Source organism: Lolium rigidum, chromosome 6 (genome assembly GCF_022539505.1).
Source record: "Lolium rigidum isolate FL_2022 chromosome 6, APGP_CSIRO_Lrig_0.1, whole genome shotgun sequence".
NCBI lineage: Eukaryota > Viridiplantae > Streptophyta > Magnoliopsida > Poales > Poaceae > Lolium > Lolium rigidum.
In genome coordinates, this window is record NC_061513.1 from 187,401,227 (window position 1) to 187,419,956 (window position 18,730).

General features: G+C 46.1%; 1 protein-coding gene across 1 annotated transcript; it reads left to right on the plus strand.

The window, feature by feature from the left end:
* Positions 1 to 7,851: 7,851 nt before the first annotated feature.
* On the plus strand, positions 7,852 to 11,626 carry LOC124663639 (cysteine-rich receptor-like protein kinase 2). The gene is made up of 7 exons (XM_047201311.1): positions 7,852 to 8,632; positions 9,165 to 9,293; positions 9,387 to 9,523; positions 9,626 to 9,836; positions 10,128 to 10,362; positions 10,481 to 10,631; positions 11,070 to 11,626. Exons 1-7 carry the CDS (start codon positions 7,852 to 7,854, stop codon positions 11,394 to 11,396), a joined length of 1,971 nt encoding a protein of 656 aa, XP_047057267.1. The 3' UTR covers positions 11,397 to 11,626.
* Positions 11,627 to 18,730: the final 7,104 nt, after the last annotated feature.

The following is an 18,730-nucleotide window of genomic DNA, read 5'->3' on the forward strand; positions in this document are numbered from 1 at the left end:
ATTGGTTCATAAGTTTGACAAGTGGAACAATAAAAATGGTGCAGTGGTTTGGTGTTTTGGGTGTGTAGTTTGCAATAAAATAAAGTGCAAGAAGTAAATAGCAATAAGTAAATGCTCTCAATGAGACAAAGCCCAATCCTCTATGAAGTGAGGACAAGCTCAAGTGTGTGTTTGTGTGAACTTATACGTGACAAGCGTTCCTAAGGGCAGCATGAATTTACTTAGCATTTATATTTCTACACAAAATGGTGAATATCTTGTCAAGTTTTATTCCCTTAGGGCGGAGCCTAAATTATGTGCAGCCATCGATATGAGCAAATGCACCCCTTATAATGGGTCCTAGAGCCATTTTCGTGAGCACGTATAGGAATCATTAAGACATAAATGTCCCACCATATCAATTAGTTCATTGGTTCCCGACATAAATCCCTCTAATGCAACTCAAAGTATTGGAAAACATTGCCATTCCGTCCCTTCCAAACCTGATCATTACATCAAAGTGCAGCCCTATGAGCCCATATAGGTGAAGCAATATGCACTCGACGTTCCCATAAAACCATCATAGAACCACAAAAAAGATAAAAACTTGATCAAATACTCATTGCATATTATATGGAAATCATAGCCAATTTATCCTATGCCCTCAGAAACATGGGGATCCACTCACAAGTGACAAACATGGTATGGATCAGATGCATATGGACTACAACACAATTTGAAAATATAATCTCTCCACCAAATAAAGACAAGTTTCCAATCACAATCATGCAAATAGCACTTAAACAATATCCGGGATTCAATAAATCACGAACTATGAGGGGGATGATATGAATCTTGGAGATGGAGATGCTGATGATGATGGTGATGGTGGAGATGTTGATGGAGAGACCCCTATGCCAAGGAGGAGTGGTGATGACATTGGCGTCCATTTCCCCTTCATCGAGGCTCCGTGTCCGTAGAATCTGCACTCTCCCGGATTAGGAGAGGACTTTCGCCTCCACTTCCGCCTCTGTAAATCTTGGGAAAATTATGGCGTAGTTTTTCTGGCGACATGGAGGTAATGTCAAACGGAGGGGTCGAGATGGTGCTCGAGGCTCAAATGGGCCTGGTTGGCGCACCCAGCAGAGGGGGTGTGCCACCTGGCCTCATTTGGTCCTCGTGGCTCCAATCTCATGCTTTTTTGGCCCACGGTCTTTCTCTTGATGAAAAACTGATCATGTGTTTTTCCTTCGATTTTTAGGCGTTCAGAAGGTCCCTAAAACAACAAATCACGAAAAAGGAGGTTTTCTGCCTCCCAGAAATTAAATAGGACTTTGTAGGAAAGTCCTATAAATCAACTAAAAGACATAAATAATGGTTGATCATGACAAATATCATTCAAAACTAATCATATAAGTATCTATATTGATGATGTAAAATACACGTATCAGCAATATGGTCTTCATCTCCTCAATAAACTATGTTGCATCCATAGTTGTCAAAATCGTGATTCTGAATCGGATCGAAACCTCTATGCTAAGATCGTAAACCATAAGATCTTAAATTTCAAAATCGTAAACTCTTAGATTCTAGTTAGAAGAATCTTTGAATCGTTCCACTCAACTTGGATCGCAAAGTCGTAGAATCGTATAGTAGAATCATGATTCTAACAACATCTCATTCTTTCACTTACAACCCCATTCCCGATTCTAATCGATATGATATCCCCTTCGGATCCAAGCATGCGTGGAGGGTGGCGGGCATTTGGACGCCATCGTTAGCGCTTGGCTCGCGGAGGATGGTGGGCATCTGGCATGCACGGAGGAAGCCGACAATGTCTCCGTTGTCATCGTACTACCATACGCGGAGGAAAACGGCCATATCGCGTCCTAGTATTGTGCGTAGAGGAAGTTTTCCATGTTGCCTCCGATGTCATAGTAATGTGTGTGTAGAACCTCGCAAAATAGAGAGGCGCTCATGATAATATTAGGTAGATTTCTCCATTTATCCTAAGTGGAGAAATTTTCTACACTTGTCCTTGAGATCATCTAATTATGTTTCCTTTATTTTTTTCCGAAGATTTATATGATAAGTAAAGAAATATATTAGATTAGTTTGCTGAAAGGGAATTTGCCTCTTAAGTATTTAGGTATTGATGATAATGCTCTTAGTGGACTAACCAACTGCGGAAGTGTAGTAGATGACATATATAACGACACAAGACTGGTGTTTGCCCCCCCAAAAGTTTTAAGAGAAGACGGAGTCTCCGAGTTTTTATCTACCTTGTTTTAGGTAGCTCCGTACTATCAAGAGGGGACACACTAAGGAATGTTGTGGAGAAATCAAGATCAAGATCACGAGCACAAAACCTAAAAACTCCTCGACAACCTCCCCCAGTTTTGGTCGAGAGAGGGATGTTCCAAAGTCACATATTGTTGTGTGTTCCATGCCGGGCGGCGATACCGCTGCCCAAGAGGTAGTACAACTAACCCTGGTGGTTTCGAAAGTAGTACCACTGTAAGGGTACTTTGCCCCTATGTGTTTGTGGTAATTTATGATAATTTCTATGGACTAATATTTTCATTGAGTTTTTGTTTGAAGGAATAATCCATAGGTTTTGTTTGAACTCCATTTGTTGGATTCAAGATAGTTGATGTCAAGAGAGAAGGTTTGGCTCGAAGTCGGTGTCACAATCCTCCAAGGCTCATGAGTTGAGTATTGGTGACCAAGATCTAGAGCATGCAATCAACTGAAGTGTTCCGGCTTGAATGAACCATGAGCGCTGTCATCAAGGTCAAGCGGGACGCGATTAATTTTCTCGCCCTCTTATCGTGTCGGGTCATGATGCGAAAAGAGAGAGGAAGAGCTCGAGACGAAGTTCGAAGGAGCGCTCGAAGGTGAAGCATGACAAGGTAGTCTCCTCTTTTCGGTTCTTTTTTTTTGAGTATAAGACCCCACACTATTAAGAGGAGGTCGGAGTCGTTATTTGGTTCTTTGGCTCAAATCACCTTTGTCTTGCATCCCATTCGTTTGATATCTTTCATCCATTTTATATTCGCCACCATATGCCGCCTTTGATTCCCTCTATTCCGCATCTGCAAAGGTGGCTCGATTTTTGCTCGGCGTTAGCCATTTCGTTTCTACCAATTTTTGTTCGCCACAAAAATATTCCGGATGTTGCGTCTATCTTTCTCTGTCCAATATTTTGCCCCGATAATGATTAAAGTTTACTCAGTTTTTACAGAAAAAGGCTCAAAGTTTGCTGCGCTTTTTACCAAAAGAAATTAAAGAGAAACAGCCAAAACATTAGTTCGCTTGCAAATTCCATAAAGATGGACCGAGCGGCCGGCCTTTTTTTCTTTTCTTTCTTCCCTGGCTCGATTCATCCATGCTCCTTTTTTCTTGTCCTCGCGCTGCCGTGATCCGCCTGGTCGTTGACCGCGCCTGCGCTGGCCTGCCACTCCCTTTTCCTCCTGCGCACGCACGCGCTGGCCAGCGTGGCACCCGCGCGCGATCCGCACCTGCACCTGCGCTGCTGCTGCACTCGGTTTTTCCTCGCATCGCCACTGCACAAAGCAGCCTGCGCTGCGTCCCAGCTCGCTCACGTGGCCACGACTCCTTCCGCTCGCCCACGCCCGCACTTCACCCTCGATTTTAGGCGATTTACACAAAAATAACCATTTTCTGAAACTATAGTACAGACTGATCTCTCGGGCAAACTATTTCACCTATCTAACCTTTTTGTATGGCGCTCCTCACATCGGCGCCACACCTCACTGTGTGGCGCCCGTGTCGGCGGCGGCACTCTCCCAGCCTACATGGCGTCCTCGACGCTGAGCTGTTCTCCCATCTGACGTGGCATGATGTGTGGCGCCGCTCTCATCGGCGTCACACATCCACTTATAATTGGCCAAAACATACTGTAAGATAATTCTCCTAGGACTTAGCCGTTTTGGCGAGGCTGTATGTGTGGCCCCGACGAACTCGATACCTCACCGCCGATCTGCAAGCAACATCCTAGGTGCGCTGCTACTCAGATGTTGACAAGGAGGGGGCGCGTGTCATTTTTAACCAAACCAGGAAGACGATGAAAGAACACATATGCCGCCTATAGGGGGTGAATAGACGGTTTATTTTTTTTTACGATAATAGCTTCAACAAATACGGAATAAAACTAGTGTTTAATTTTTCAAGCATAAAACCTATATAACTAGGGTTTACCTATGTGCACCAACAATTTATGCTAAGAAAGACAACAACTATGTGATCGCAAGATATATAACTTCAAACACGAAGGCTATCACAAAGTGAAGTGCATAAGTAAATAGCTCGAGTATAAAAATAATCAAGACACGCGGAGACGACGGTGAATCCCCAAGTTCACACTCTTGTGAGTGCTACTCTCCATTGAAGCCGTGTGGATGCCAAATCACCCCAAACTCCACGAAGAGGCCTCACCGTACCTCGATCCTTCCCACCAAAAGGTAAGTCCTCGATCAATTAAGGGCGGTCACAAACATGTACAAATTTCAGGCGATTTGCACAACTTAATTGGAGGCTCTGAAGAAATCGCCACAAAGACCTTACGCTTGAGCAATATCCACAACTTAATTGGAGGCTTCAAGAACACCACTAAGATCACCAATCCGTCTAGGGTCCAAAGATCCAAGAGGAACAAGCTCTCGGTACAAGCACCCGAAGAAATATCTCACAAACTTTCACCTCCATGTATCAATGCAGAGAACTCAAACCGATGCACCAAATGCAATGGCAAGTCTCTCACTCTTGAATTTCCACCAAAGCTACAAAAGCTATTGAGGGAATAAGAGAGGAAGAACAAACAAGGAGAGCACCAAATTTCTCCAAGATCTATAGCTAATATTTTCCCCTCACTAAGAGAAGAAGTTAATTGGTCAAAGTGTAGATCTAGATATCCTCACTCTTTCTCCTCAAATATATGCACAAATCATGGGAGGAATGAAGAACAAGGGCAAGCCCTTCAAAGTAAACAAAGGAGGTAAGAGAATGGAAGAACAAAACAGCCCAAGGGGAAAGAAGGTGGCATTTTATAGCCCCCAACGAAATACAACCGATGGAACTTTTTACCACGGATATTTCACCCACGGGCCGGATATTTCGGCTCGCATGGAATTTTTGGAAGCACCTAGGATATCCGGGCACATGGCACAACTCCGGGTAGACCCCCCCCCCGGATATTTGGAGTGGATATTTTTCCCTAAGACGGATAATCCGACACTACCCGGATATTTGGCCCCTCAGCGGGATAATCCGCCCCTCAGAAAACTGGCAGAAACAACAAAACAAAAACAATCACAACTTGAGATCTCAACTCCGATTTTGATGATCTTTTGCTATGTCGAAGCTAGAAACGAGCTCTACAACATCATGGAAATAACCATCATAGTACAACAATGGAGAATAAACTAAAATGAGAAAAGGTTTGACCTCTCTATAAAAGAGTAACGGTAAAACCTCCAACCTTGAAAATGCATTAAGTTTTCCTTGTAAATCCTTTTTTGATGACTCGAGCTTGTCATGGGAATAACCACAAAATATAAAACATCACATGGATAAGAAGCAAATAGCAACCAAGAAATATGATGCAAGTCATGCAACGTTTGAGCTCTCTTCTTAACGATACGATCAAGTTACTCACTCGAGAGCCCTCTTGATAGTACAACCATCTAGCCTATAAACCGGTTTCCCAACTACCCCATGAGACCGGTAAGAAAAAATCCCATCAACAACAAATATTAACCTTGCACATTCCACTTGAGCTAGATGATAATGATCTTGACCGTACCAATATGGAACACCTTTCTTTATTGTGCTTGCTTGATGAAGTCTCGCGGATTGCTCTCCCATACTTCACTATGGGAGATCTTATTATTCGGCATATCTTCACATATCCATGATCACCATATGGATGGCAAGATTAACGAAGGTGACCTCTACGAGATAGCTCATCTTGAACTTGCACATCGTTTCTTCTTTCTTCATCTTGTTGATGCCTTAAAGATACACATGAGGGCTTGTCCAATCTTCTTCTTCGGGACATACTTGTGATAGGCTCAATCTTCTCTCATGACCAATCTTTGGATAACTCCTTGATTAGTTCCTTGTTCATCACTTCATATTATTATTTCAACCTTAAAGACAACATATGGTTCGAGCATTGTCGACCGATTCTACAAACATAATTCAATGCAAACATTAGCCTATATGTATTTTCAATAATTACCAAAACCAGACATGGGGGCTCCATGCACTTTCAATCTCCCCCATTTTGGTAATTGATGACAATCTCTTTAAGAGGGTTTATATAAGGAATTTAAATAACAAAACAAGTTGAATACATAGAGAAAACTCGTCCATAATATATGCACGAGTGGATGAACTTGAATTTAATTGTGCATATATTGGAAATGAAAGCCTAGTGAAATTTTCGGTAAATATTAAACCATGCAAGGAAACAACTTAAGTACAAAAGCAAACTCCCTTAAACACAATTGTGGGAATGAGTGAAAAAATTAGAAGACCAATATATTCTCATAATGTGAGTAGAATCAAATTTACATACCCAATGCCGAATACTTGGAGAATTAAACTATACCGAGAATCAAAGATTAAAAAAATATAACAAGGTGAAGAGGCATCAACAAATGAAGCAAGCAATCAAATGAACCAACAAACCAATTAAACAAACGAATGTACCAATTAGACAAAAGAAGATACCAAACAAAGATAGAAATTATGATATGATCAAGAATAGTGCTCTAAATAATATATAGAAGCTCCCCAAGCCCACATGCATTACCATTCAAAACAAAAGATACCAAATAAAATAAATTGTTATAATAAAATAGTACTTTAAATAAAATAAGAATAACTTCTCAATGTCTGTTTTTTTACATAGGCTGAGCATGAACTCTAGAAAATGGCCAATTGATCAATTACAGTGCGCCTGGTTCATATTTCGCGCTATGCTAGACCACGAAAAAGAGCCGACATCCAATCATCCAAATTTTTACATGGCTGGCTTTGGCGCGGGCAAGCAATCACTATCCTAATATTGGCGGAGTGGCCAAGGAGCATGGAGTGACCAGGGTGGCGCTGGTTTCAGATTGCTTATCTATGATCCAACGTCTAACATCCCAGGTTTACGATCGATCGGACTTGGGAACGGTGATCGCCGATATCGGAGTCATGGCGACAGATTTCGAGTCCTGTTCTTTCAGCTTTTCTAGTCGTAAAACGAATGTGGTAGCATAGCGCCGAGTCTTTTATTTGTAGTTTTTCAGTTGGTGTTGTCCCGGCACTCATTGAGGATGAACTTTGTAATGATGTTTCTTGATCAATAAAGTACCACGTTCTCTCAAAAAAAGTATTGACGGAGTGGCGTGTCATTTATTGGCACGGCACGTAACGGTGGCTCCCGCTTTGGTTCTGGTCGGCATCGGCACGCCGCGCATTGATCACCTCGCGCGGCCGAAAGCATGGAGTGCGCGCGCTTGCGAGACTTTCTTGCCTCGCCTCTGGCCTCCCCAACAGCGACCGCTCGCGCCTCACAACTGACGTGTCTAGCTTAGCTTGACCACTGCCCAATTCCAGCAAGCAAAACCCCTCTTCCCCGATTTCCCATTCCAATCGCGCCGGTCGCGATCGTTGCTCCAGCCGCCGCCTCCTTTTGGCTTTGGGCAAGTCACATTAGACACGTCGTCTCCGTCTCCGCCCGCCACCGGATTTCTCAACCCACCTACTCGTCCCGCTTGGAGGATCCAGTCCCGTCCCGCTTCCGCCCGTAAGTTGAGACCGTAACGTTCCCAGCGGCCGCGCGCTCCGTCTCCAAGCATGGCAACGCACCGGCTGCGCCCAGGCGTCGCCGCGCGCGCGCTCCTCCTCGCCCTCGCGTGCGCGCTCTGCGCCGCCGCGGCGGGGGACCCTCGCACGGCGGTGGCGGGCCAGTCCTGCGCGCCGGGGGAGGCCGTCTCGGGCTCCGTCCTGGCCGACAACTTCGTCCCCTCCATGGACGACCTCAACACCAACGTCAGCGCCAACGGCTTCGGCTTCGGCACGTCCGCCGTGGGGACCGCGGGGCCCAACACCGTCTTCGGCCTGGGCCAGTGCCTGCGCGACCTCTCCCCGCTCGACTGCAAGCTCTGCTTCTCCGAGGTCAGGTCGCTGCTCCCAAAGTGCTACCCGCGCGTCGGGGGCCGCCTCTTCCTCGACGGCTGCTTCGGCCGCTACGCCAACTACTCCTTCTTCGGCGAGGCCGTCGGGCCCGCCGACGCCACCGTCTGCGGCTCGGGGACCAACTACACCGCCAACCCGCGAGGGTTCGCCAACGCGGTCAGGGCAGCGCTGGCAAACGTCACCGACGCGGCGGCGCGCGGGGACGGGTTCGCGGTCGGGTCCGCGGACGCGAGGGGCGCGCGGGCGTTCGCGCTCGCGCAGTGCTGGGGGAGCCTCAACACCACAGCCTGCGCCCAGTGCCTCCGCGCCGCGGCGGGAGCAGCGGCCGGGTGCGCGCCGGCAACGGAGGGGCGCGCGCTCTACACCGGATGTTACCTACGCTACTCCACGCGCCTATTCTGGAATGTCAACGCCACCGCGGGGTCCGGGTCATCAGCAGGTACTCCAAATTCCTAGTACCTCAAAGTTTAATCATTCCTTCGCGTGCTAATAATCTACGTGGACTTGGACAAGCTCTGAGACAGACCAGGGCAGGGATCATTTGAATATCCTTCACATTCCAGTGCCATACAATTTTGACTGTTTTCAGCTCCTGGTCATGTTTTTACTTTTCGTAGAATGTTAGGGAAAGAATGGCTCAGTTTGTTGACTGAGATGCTCAAACCTAACCAAGGTCTTGCTTTGTCATTTGGAATGCAGGTTTGTCAAAAACCGGCAACAAAGTAGCCACTTGTTTTCACCAAACCAGTTGTGACTTCTTCTGTATGATTACTGTCAAATAATTCTCCGTTTAAGCTTTTTCTTAGATTATGTGCAGAGCTGGAAGTAAAACGCACAAAGTTTCATGATCTCAGACTTGCATGACTAATCCACATATCGCCACTATGGATCTTGATTTGAATATAAACTCATCATCGTGCATCCATTTGCTTTTGTTGTAATACTGACGATCACTTCTCTTCTTTGTGCAGGAAACCATGGCATCGTCTGGATTTTGCTGGGTTCATTTCTGGGTGCTTTTATAATTGTTCTCATTATTGCGTTTCTTGCTTGGAAGAAGGGAGTTTTAAGGCGGGAGAAACAGTCAAAATCCTTCATAGGTTAGTTTAATAATTGTAAAAAATATTTACTCCTCTGTTAACCTTCTTCGTCTTCTTCATAATTTTTGCAAGCTGTATTACGATGAACAACAGATATGTATGGAGATGGAGTCTCTGCAAGAATTGCCCAATCTAGTCTAAATTTCAAATATGAAGAGTTAAGAAAGGCAACCAATTATTTTGATCCAGCAAACAAACTTGGTCAAGGAAGCAACGGAGCTGTATACAAGGTATGCATGTGTTTTTAATTTATCTGAAATCTTCGATTGACTTGTTTCAGAACTAGGGGAGAAACAAAGTATGTCTGTCCTAATATGTGACGTGCTCTGTAGGCTGTTCTTCCGGATGGAAAAGAAGTTGCTGTCAAGAGGCTATTCCTAAATACAAGGGAGTGGGTCGATCAGTTTTTCAACGAAGTCGAACTCATAAGTCAAGTCCGTCATAAGAGTCTAGTTAAGTTGCTTGGGTGCAGCGTGAATGGCCCAGAGAGCTTGCTTGTTTATGAATACTACTTCAACAAGAGCCTTGAGCTATTCTTGTTTGGTAAACCTCTTGCTTGATTTGCATATGTTTTATGTTTAGTTGTATACAATTCCCGGTTATCTTCCTTGAAATTTGTTGCATTTTTAGTGAACACATTAGCTTATGCTACGCATGGTTGACCATTATTTAATATGCATGGATGGATCGTCATACCCCTTCCAATTCATGTGCCTTGGGTGTAAACAATCCTATATTAAAGCGCTGAAATGCCTTCCATCACTGCAATTTTCTACTGCAGTTAACTATATTTTTGAAAAACATATAACTAATTTTCCTGTAGTATCCTCCCAGATGCAAGTCGTAGCAGGAAATTAACCTGGATTATGAGGGTTGATATCATTCAAGGCATAGCAGAGGGACTTTCTTATCTACATGAGGAATCAGAAACACGGATTATCCACAGAGATATCAAAGCTAGTAATATTTTATTGGATGATAAGTATAAGCCTAAGATAACAGATTTTGGTCTTGCAAGAGCTTTTGCGGAGGACATGACTCATCTTACAACTGGTGTTGCTGGAACTTTGTAAGATCAATCTTTATATTATTAAACCATTGGTCTTGCCACATTATTCGTTTCACTGTCATGTCATGTGGCAACAGCAGAATTCAGATATTTTGCTCATTCAATAAATTTGTTGCAGAGGCTACATGGCTCCTGAGTATGTGGTGCACGGCCATCTTACGGAGAAGGCTGATGTCTTCAGCTATGGCATTCTTGTTCTCGAGATTGTAACAGGAAAAAGATGTAGCGGCTCAATTGGTTCACATGGAGGACAGGCGTTGTTAACAAAGGTACTGCTCTCAAGTTACTGATCTCATGCTTGAATTGTTTGCACTTCATTTGGCACTGTAAGTTTCATAAAGCAGGTATGATCGTTAAACCGTCAACGTCCTAAAATCAAAGGATTGCAATGCATTACAAGGCAAAAACTGTTGCTCATAGTAAACTCTTGAAAGAAAATGATTGTATTGATTGCACAAAAAAGGTTCTTTGATGATAGAAAATTCATTTGCCCTAAACAAAAAAGAAAGAAAGTTCATGGATATGTCCCATCGGATGCCTTTCCTATTTTGGTTCTTGCATGGTTATTCTACAGATTAGGTTCCGGTGAAGGAAAGCATAGCTGTTTTCAGAAGTTTCTTATTCGACTTTGTAACATAGTGTTGCAGACCTTTTACTATGTCAAGTCTGAGCCAGTGTCTTATGTAAATATCTTATCTGTATCCAAGGTATGGAACCACTATAAGGACAATACAGTAGAGAGGGTTGTTGATCGGAGCATCTATGAAGATACTATCAGGGATGAGGTCTTGCATACCCTGCAGATTGGGTTGATGTGTGCCCAGGCGAACCCTGGTGACAGGCCTACAATGACGAAGGTTGTGGAGTTGCTGAGAAGCCACAAACATGATGTCGAGATTGTTTTGAGTGATCCCCCATTTCTGAATGTTGAGGGTGTTGAGGATATCAAACAAGGCGAACATTCAAGTTTGCTATCCACACACTCTGCTCCTTCAGTGTCAGGGTCGTCTCGGTCTTACTTAAGCGGGAGATAAGCCAGGCACATTTTTCCTTTTAATATCTGAGATCAGTATGTAAGATGACATGCAATTTTGTGTGATGTCAAATTGTTGTGGTAGGCGGTAGACTCCTCAAAATGTTATATATCCACATTTGATACTTGTACATAAATAGAAACGAACTCATCTCTGTTTTTCACATGAAATATTTATACATATCATATGCTAAATGAAAACCCATTGATGAAGTTGGCAGTGTTCTTCTATGTGGATGCTGTACCCGTGTCTGAAATGAATCACACCAGCATCATGATTCAGAAGAGGATACTGGATCCAACTTTTAATATTGCCGAAAACCCTAACTCCAAACTCTAAGCACTATTGTATTTTGCTTTTGTATTCATGTTTGTAATCTCCTGCTTAGATTCTTTCTCGCCATCTCTTGCGACCTGCTAGAAGGAAGAATATGTTTGTAGTAAATACTTATACGAAACAGAATTCAGGGTTCGGCGTGTATACCTTGCACTTCAAAGAGAGATTCAGCTAAGCATGAGTTGTAGGGTACACCGATTAATAATTTCAAAAATCAGAGAAAGAAATTCATTAACTTAACACATGATTTTGTGGCATCATAAATGTACCGACAAACCATAGAAAATAAATCAATCTTTTTTCTCAAACACACGCCAAAGCGTGCGTCTTTGTATTTTAGAAGAAACCACGAAGAAAACGGTCAGAACAAGAGTGTAGCCAAGGTACAAACAAAAAGAACATAAAAGAAAGGACAACTAAAGAAAACAAAGAACAACCAAAAAGAAAGAGAAAGGCTATACAAGGCTAACATTTGTTAGCCTGGCATGCTCTAGTTTAACATGCCATCTAGGGTCCTGGAGTGCAGGGTAGGCGACGAAGTGCCTTAGCACCAACTAGCATCCATAACTTTGCTTCCTCAAGAATGGAAACGAGCAAATCCTGCCTTTTGGGGTAAGTTTCTTGAAATCACCTCATTCCTAGTCTTCCATTGCCGCTAGATGGTGAGCAAGATAAGTGATTTCACATCTTTTTGCAGGGGAGGGCTAGTACCGACGGCGGCTGAAGCGAAACAGGTGTTAAAATTCTCATTAGCCCGTGGCATGCAACTTAGCAGGTTCAGCTTGGACAAAATATTGTGCCAGATTTGTTGGGAGAAAGAACATTGAATAAGTAAATGGAAGATGGACTAAACTTCTTGATCACAGAACAGAACGTACATGTGTCATCATCGGATAAATCATGGCGTCACCGTCCCTCTGCCGTCCAACACCGATCCAAGGAAACAAGCCAGGCAAAAAAATTGCACTTCAGGGTCCTCCAACAATCCTAAATGGAACTGTGGCAAGGGGCAAAAGTTGAGCCTTCGAATAAAGACTTGTAGGCTGATTCAGAAAGATTCCAGGTTATGATGTCTTGAGTGTCAGCTTAAACACCCTCACAAGAATCATGTAACTGTTGCAATGCAATACACAGAAGCAGAGAGGCTCTGCCTCCAATCGTGAATTCGTGATAGAGAGAGATGGGCTTTTGGTTCAGGACGACACGCTATAAATGCGTGATTTATGGAGATGTATTTCAGATTGAGTGAAATACATGGCAGGTACTCGAACTTGATGGTGGAGTTTAAATTGGTCATTGTACGTCGAAAATACCAATTTACGACAACTAAAGATGAGTTTCTTGCTCATATACGGTTCCTGGCTCAGGATACACGGCGTATTTGCTGATGTGACGCTCATTGGACCCACATGTTAGCCCACACAGGTGAGTTTAGCAGTGTACTGTTTTACAAAATAAAAAACCCTACACTTTGGATGTGCAGAAATCAATCCACCCATCCCCTTCCTCTTCTAGTCTTCTCCAACACCAGATCAGGTGATTGGCTCCCCTTCTCCCCACGCCGTCGACCATTGCCGCTCCGCTTTCAACCCCTCGCTCTACGCTAGGACCAACCAGGCGCGCCTATGTACGGGAGCTTCACCGCGACGATGTCGATTTAACGGGGTCGCGACAGTCGCGCCCCACCTAGCTTTGTCGCGTCGCACCCCAACCAGCTTCCACGGGGACGACATGGTGCACGAAATCGTCATCCGCAGCGGCATCATGAAGTTCTATGGCGTCATGTCGCTGGTTGTCGCCGCGTTGGATGTGCATCGCACAACAGCAGCCCGCTAGGCCAACACCTACATTGTTGCCTCGCCCCATGACCTCCTGGCTCCTGCAGGCCCTGCTCGAGTAGTATCTGGTCTCCGGTAGCACCTCCCCAGCGTGCCCACGGCCGTGTGTGCATGCACGTGCCCTGGCCGAGGCGCTTGCCGCATGCTGGTGGCCGGTCGTGCCGCGCTCCAGCGCTGTTGCTCGCACCAAGCCATGTTTGCCGAGAGCAACCGCGGCCGTGCACACAAGCTCTAGAGCCAAATCACGACCGCATGAAGGAAGAAAGAGAATTAGAGAGGCAAACTATTTCCTGGATTATTTTGAAAAAATACACTGTCGTCGTCGACCCGCAGATTGCGCTTATGAAATGGGGCGCGGTTGATATCATAGCCGTTGTTTATAGTTGTGTTCCTCGAGATTCGGTCCAACATGACCCCACATGAAAAAGAAATCTACAACTATCATGTGTGTAAAAGTAACAGTCCTTTTAACATTACTGCATGTACCATATGAAAAATTGACAAGGACTTTATAAATCCAGCAGTACTTTTTGCAGGACTACATGAACATGGCATACGGACTACATGCGCAAACAATAGATGACTCTATAGATACAGTTCACGAAATCCATTTAAAAAAATTAAATATTAGACTCATTTTGAAGAGTTCGTCGGGAGGAAGTCAAATATGCAAACAAAATTTTATTTACATTTATTATGCGAAAGTTATACTCATTTTAGAATTAATGGTGTATTTCAAGAAGAGAATCTTTTGCAATGAGTGGGTGAGCTGGCGGACCCCACAAATGAGCATCCCTATGCATGTGAGGGCATCTCCAACGCGGGTACCTAAACCGTCCGCTTTTGTCCTTTTGGGTAAAAATTTGTTCCAACGCGCGGACGCAAATGCAAAACGGACGCCCGTGAGGTCCGGCACGACCCAAACCTCGACCAAATTTAAGAAGGATTTGGGTGGCCACGGACGACGAGGACACACACGGACGTCCGTTTCTGTCCTTCCACATCCGCATATGGCCCAGTTGACAGAGACACAAAACAAAAGCATACCATCTCTCTCCTCTGTCTCTCTCTGGCTTCTTTTCCCATCGTGATTTCCATGGCTACCGGCGGGAGAGCTCGCCCGGCGCACCGCCGCCGTCTTCCTCGCATGGAGGCTCCAGTCCATCTGTGATGGTCCTTTTTTTTCGTCCATGCCGGAGTTCGCCGCCGCCGAAACGAGCTCCGCGACGGCTGCCACTATGTCGACCTTGTCGGCCGCGAGCACGGCGCCGCCTGCACTCACCGCCGTGAGGAGCTCCGCCGGGAGGAAGCCGCGCCACGGCACCGGCGCCACGACTGGCCACGCATCGAGCCAGGCGGTCGAGCTGCGTCGTCAGCGCACGGGGCAGCGCCCGCGGCGGGGCCTCGGCCGCGAACGGGCCAGCACCGGCGAACCCCAACTCGCCTCTCTGGCCGCGCGCCTCGACGGGGCGAGCCGGGGCGTAGCTCGCCGCAGACGGAAGTCGCCGGGGCGGGGCAATCCGGGCTTGGGTCTCTCCGGTGCGTGGGTGGAGCGGGCCGGGCTGTCCGTGCGCGCCTCGACGCCGGCCGCGGGCGGGCACGGGCGGGGCGCCGCCGGCGGCGCGAGGCACGGGCGGGGCCGCGCGAGGCACGGGCGGGGGCGTCGGCCACGGGCGGTGGCGGAGGCTGGCCGTGCGCGCAGCGCGGTCGGGCTGTCCGTGCGCGCCTCGACGCCGGCCGCGGGCGGGCACGGGCGGGGGCGCCGCCTCGCCATGGTCGCACCAGCGCTTCTGGAGGAGTCGCTCTGTCTCCGAGCTGCTCTGCACCAAGGCCGCACCAGCGCTCCTGGAGGAGGAGCTTCCTCGCCACGCAGCGCCGCCAGCCCGGCCCCAGCCTCACGCATGTCGGGCCTCTCGTTGGAGCTCCGGCCACGGCAAGGGCTCCGGCCATGTTTGCAACTAGTACTAGTACTAGTATATTTGGGTCTTATGCGCGTTGGGGAGTACTACTCCAAACCGAACTCCGCAGGACATCCGCCTGTCCGGCAGACGATCCAAACGGATAAAATGGACGTCCGTTGGGTCTTTGGGTTGGAGATGCCCTGACCGGCTGTGATATCAACCACGTCCCATTTCATAAGCACCATTGCATTTTCGGTCGTCCCGTTCTGATGTAGACACGATGCATTTGCAACTACCCCTCGTGTATATGGGCTCTTTAAATTATGCACAGCTGTCCTCACATTTGGTCCCGTGAGCGCCACGTTGCCAAATACGTCACGTTCCCGGAGCCAGTGAGTGTATTTGAGCATGCAACTCGTCTTTAGTTAAATTGGTATTTTCGAAGTATATTGATCAATCTGAACCCCGCAGACAAGTTTAGGTACTTACCATGTACTTTTCTCTTTCAGATTGTCCAATTCAATCAAATTAACTTACGAAATCGTTGGAAAAAAGCTGACCTTCGCGAAGGGAAAGCAATTCGCTCTGCAAGTGACAAGTGGTGCCCTGTGGTGCCAGAATATTCATGGGAAGTGGTCTCTCTGCTCGCCACGTGTCGCAAGGGGAAGCAACATGGGGATGAGGGAGGAGAGAGAAGACAGAGGGAGGCTGGATTGTGTCAGTTTTTCCCTTTTCTTTATAGATTCGTTTTTTCAAAATGAAATATCTTGAGAACCTTAAGTCTAAATTACGAACCGTTTTCAATTTTGAGATCCTCGTCAGATCCCATGTTAATAGGTTTTGAGATACTTTTTTCCGTACTTCTGATACTACTATGATTGTACTTGTGGGGTGTACCTAACTATACTCGTGTTTCAACTGATAAGTACTTCGGTTTTAGTGCAGTTGGTACAGTTTTTTTTCCTTTACTTGGTAAAGGTATTCGCTCGTGTGTGTGACTGTACCTGTATTTACTCGTGTGCACGATTGTACTAACCCGTGTGTGCGGCTGTACCTGCTCGTGTACGCCACTGTACTTCTGTACACGTAGTTACTCATGTGCACGACTGTACCTGCTCGTGTGCGCGATTGTACCTGGTTGTGCGTGACTGTACTTGTACTCGTCTGTGTGTTCAACTGTACTCGTGTGTTGTGTGTAACTGTACTCGTGTGTTGTACACAACTGTACTCGTGTGTTTTCTAACTGTATTCGTAAGTTTGATTGGTAGCTGTATTGATTGATTTCGCGTATCCGTACTCGTGCGGAGGTGCTGTATGCGCGGCCGTACTCGCGCAATCGCTATGGGCTTCTAGTCCTGGGCTGGGCTTCCCGTTCCAATCTGAAGATCGCAACCATCATGATGGGTAGAAGCTGCCTACGGGCGAGGTTCCTCTTTAGAGAAACATGGCCATTACAAATATCTGCACGATCTGTAACTCGGCGTCTGATTCATGGCGCCACTCATTGATTAGCTGTAATATGCGACGAAGTGTGTGGACTCTTGTGGATGATGACCTTGCTGAACATCTTATAATGAATAGAGTAAATTCATGTTTTTACCTCCTACTTAGAAAATTTTGGCACTAATTACCCCATTTAGAAATTTCTCATCCTAATTATCCCATTTAGTAAAAGTTGTGTCAATTTTTACCCCTTTTAATTTTTGTACCTCTATACCATCAAACTACTGATTGAAAAGAGCATCCACTGCTATCCTACCGCAAGTATACAAGATGCACGATGGCATAATCTGTAGGGATTTGTAGCATAGAAAATTAAAAAAAATTGTAGCGTAGAAAACAAAAAAAAATTCTACGCATAAAAGAACAAACGACCAAGATCATATCCAGGAGATGCATGTAACGATGCGGTAACTTGATTTACTAATCGGAGTAAATCGATGCACAAGCTTTGACGATTGGCGTTGATGAACACTGTCACGATCCGTACAGTCTTGATGATCTATCTTGATCAATTCCGTCACTTGTGCGGTGGCTCCGACATGCTGCACACATACGGCTTGATGATGTAGGTTCCTCCTCGTTCCAGCGAGTTGGAGTTGAAGTAGAGAGATCGGTTCGTCAGCACGACGGCGTGGTGAAGATCTTGGCGAAAAACCGGTAGGGCTCCACCCGGACGGTCTTGATGGAGATCGCCGGAAACCCTAGGGTTCCGACGGGGATCACCGGCGGTGGTTGAGGCTAGCGACGAGGTGGCATGGAGGTGGCGGCGACCGGCGGCGGTGCGACAGCGGGGAAGAGGGGGCAACAACAACGCGGTGGTGCGGGCGGTGCAGGCAGTGGGGAGCTCTGAGCTGCGTGGACTTGTATGCTCTTGGATGCCCTGGGGTTCCCTTGTATAAAGTCTCGTGATCCATAAGGACGTAGGATCTCTGAATCCTAATTCGTCTCACGGTCAAACCTTTCCAAACTCAAATTGGACACAATATGGAAGTCCTCAACAGAATTGGAAAGGGAAGAGGAGACTCCTCCACCTACAATTCGTGTGGAGGGAGGAGGGGTCCCTTCCTCCCACTCGGACAGGCGGCTGGCCGGCCCATGGGGCGTGCGTGGCCCACCTAGCCCTAGGGAGCTGGGTTCCCCCTTCCTGAAGTTTCCTGTACATCTGTAATTTCCAGAACTTTCCGGAACCATTCCAATATTTTTCATATATGTTCTTATAGGTTTGCGTCATTCCGTAACCATTCGGGACTCTGAAAACATCACACTAAATATCTCTCTTACCCTAGCGACATCGTACCTTAAGTGTGTGACCCTACGGGTTCACGAATATGTGGACATGACTATATTCATAGACAGTTAATAGAGAGATCTGGAGATCCATAAAACCCCCATATATTCAATGATGATCTCATTGAGTGAACCACTTATGTCATACATATATAATACCCGTGTCCTGCGATATCTTAGTTACCCGAGATTTGGTCGTCGGTATGTCCATACCTTGTTCTTATCTCGCTACTGGTAAGTACTCTTTTCTTGTTGTAATACCACACCCTCTGGTGACCTAGTCACGTGTTTGCAAACGGTAGAGTGTGTATTACCGAGAGGGCCCAGAGAATATCTTTCCATTACTTGGATGGACGAATCCCACTCTTGATAACATACAACCCAATAAGTATCTTATGGAACACATGCGAGATAGCTTTATAATCACCCAATTATGAAGTGACGTTTGCAACAAGTTATGCCTTCTTCT

What these genes read in the sequence shown, in the direction of transcription:
- LOC124663639 (XM_047201311.1), top strand. Translation starts at nt 7,852, where the DNA reads ATGGCAACGCACCGGCTGCGCCCAGGCGTCGCCGCGCGCGCGCTCCTC. An exon ending in GGGGTCCGGGTCATCAGCAG is followed by an intron (nt 8,633 to 9,164) that starts GTACTCCAAATT and finishes TTCTTTGTGCAG; the next exon opens with GAAACCATGGCATCGTCTGG. An exon ending in GCAACGGAGCTGTATACAAG is followed by an intron (nt 9,524 to 9,625) that starts GTATGCATGTGT and finishes CGTGCTCTGTAG; the next exon opens with GCTGTTCTTCCGGATGGAAA.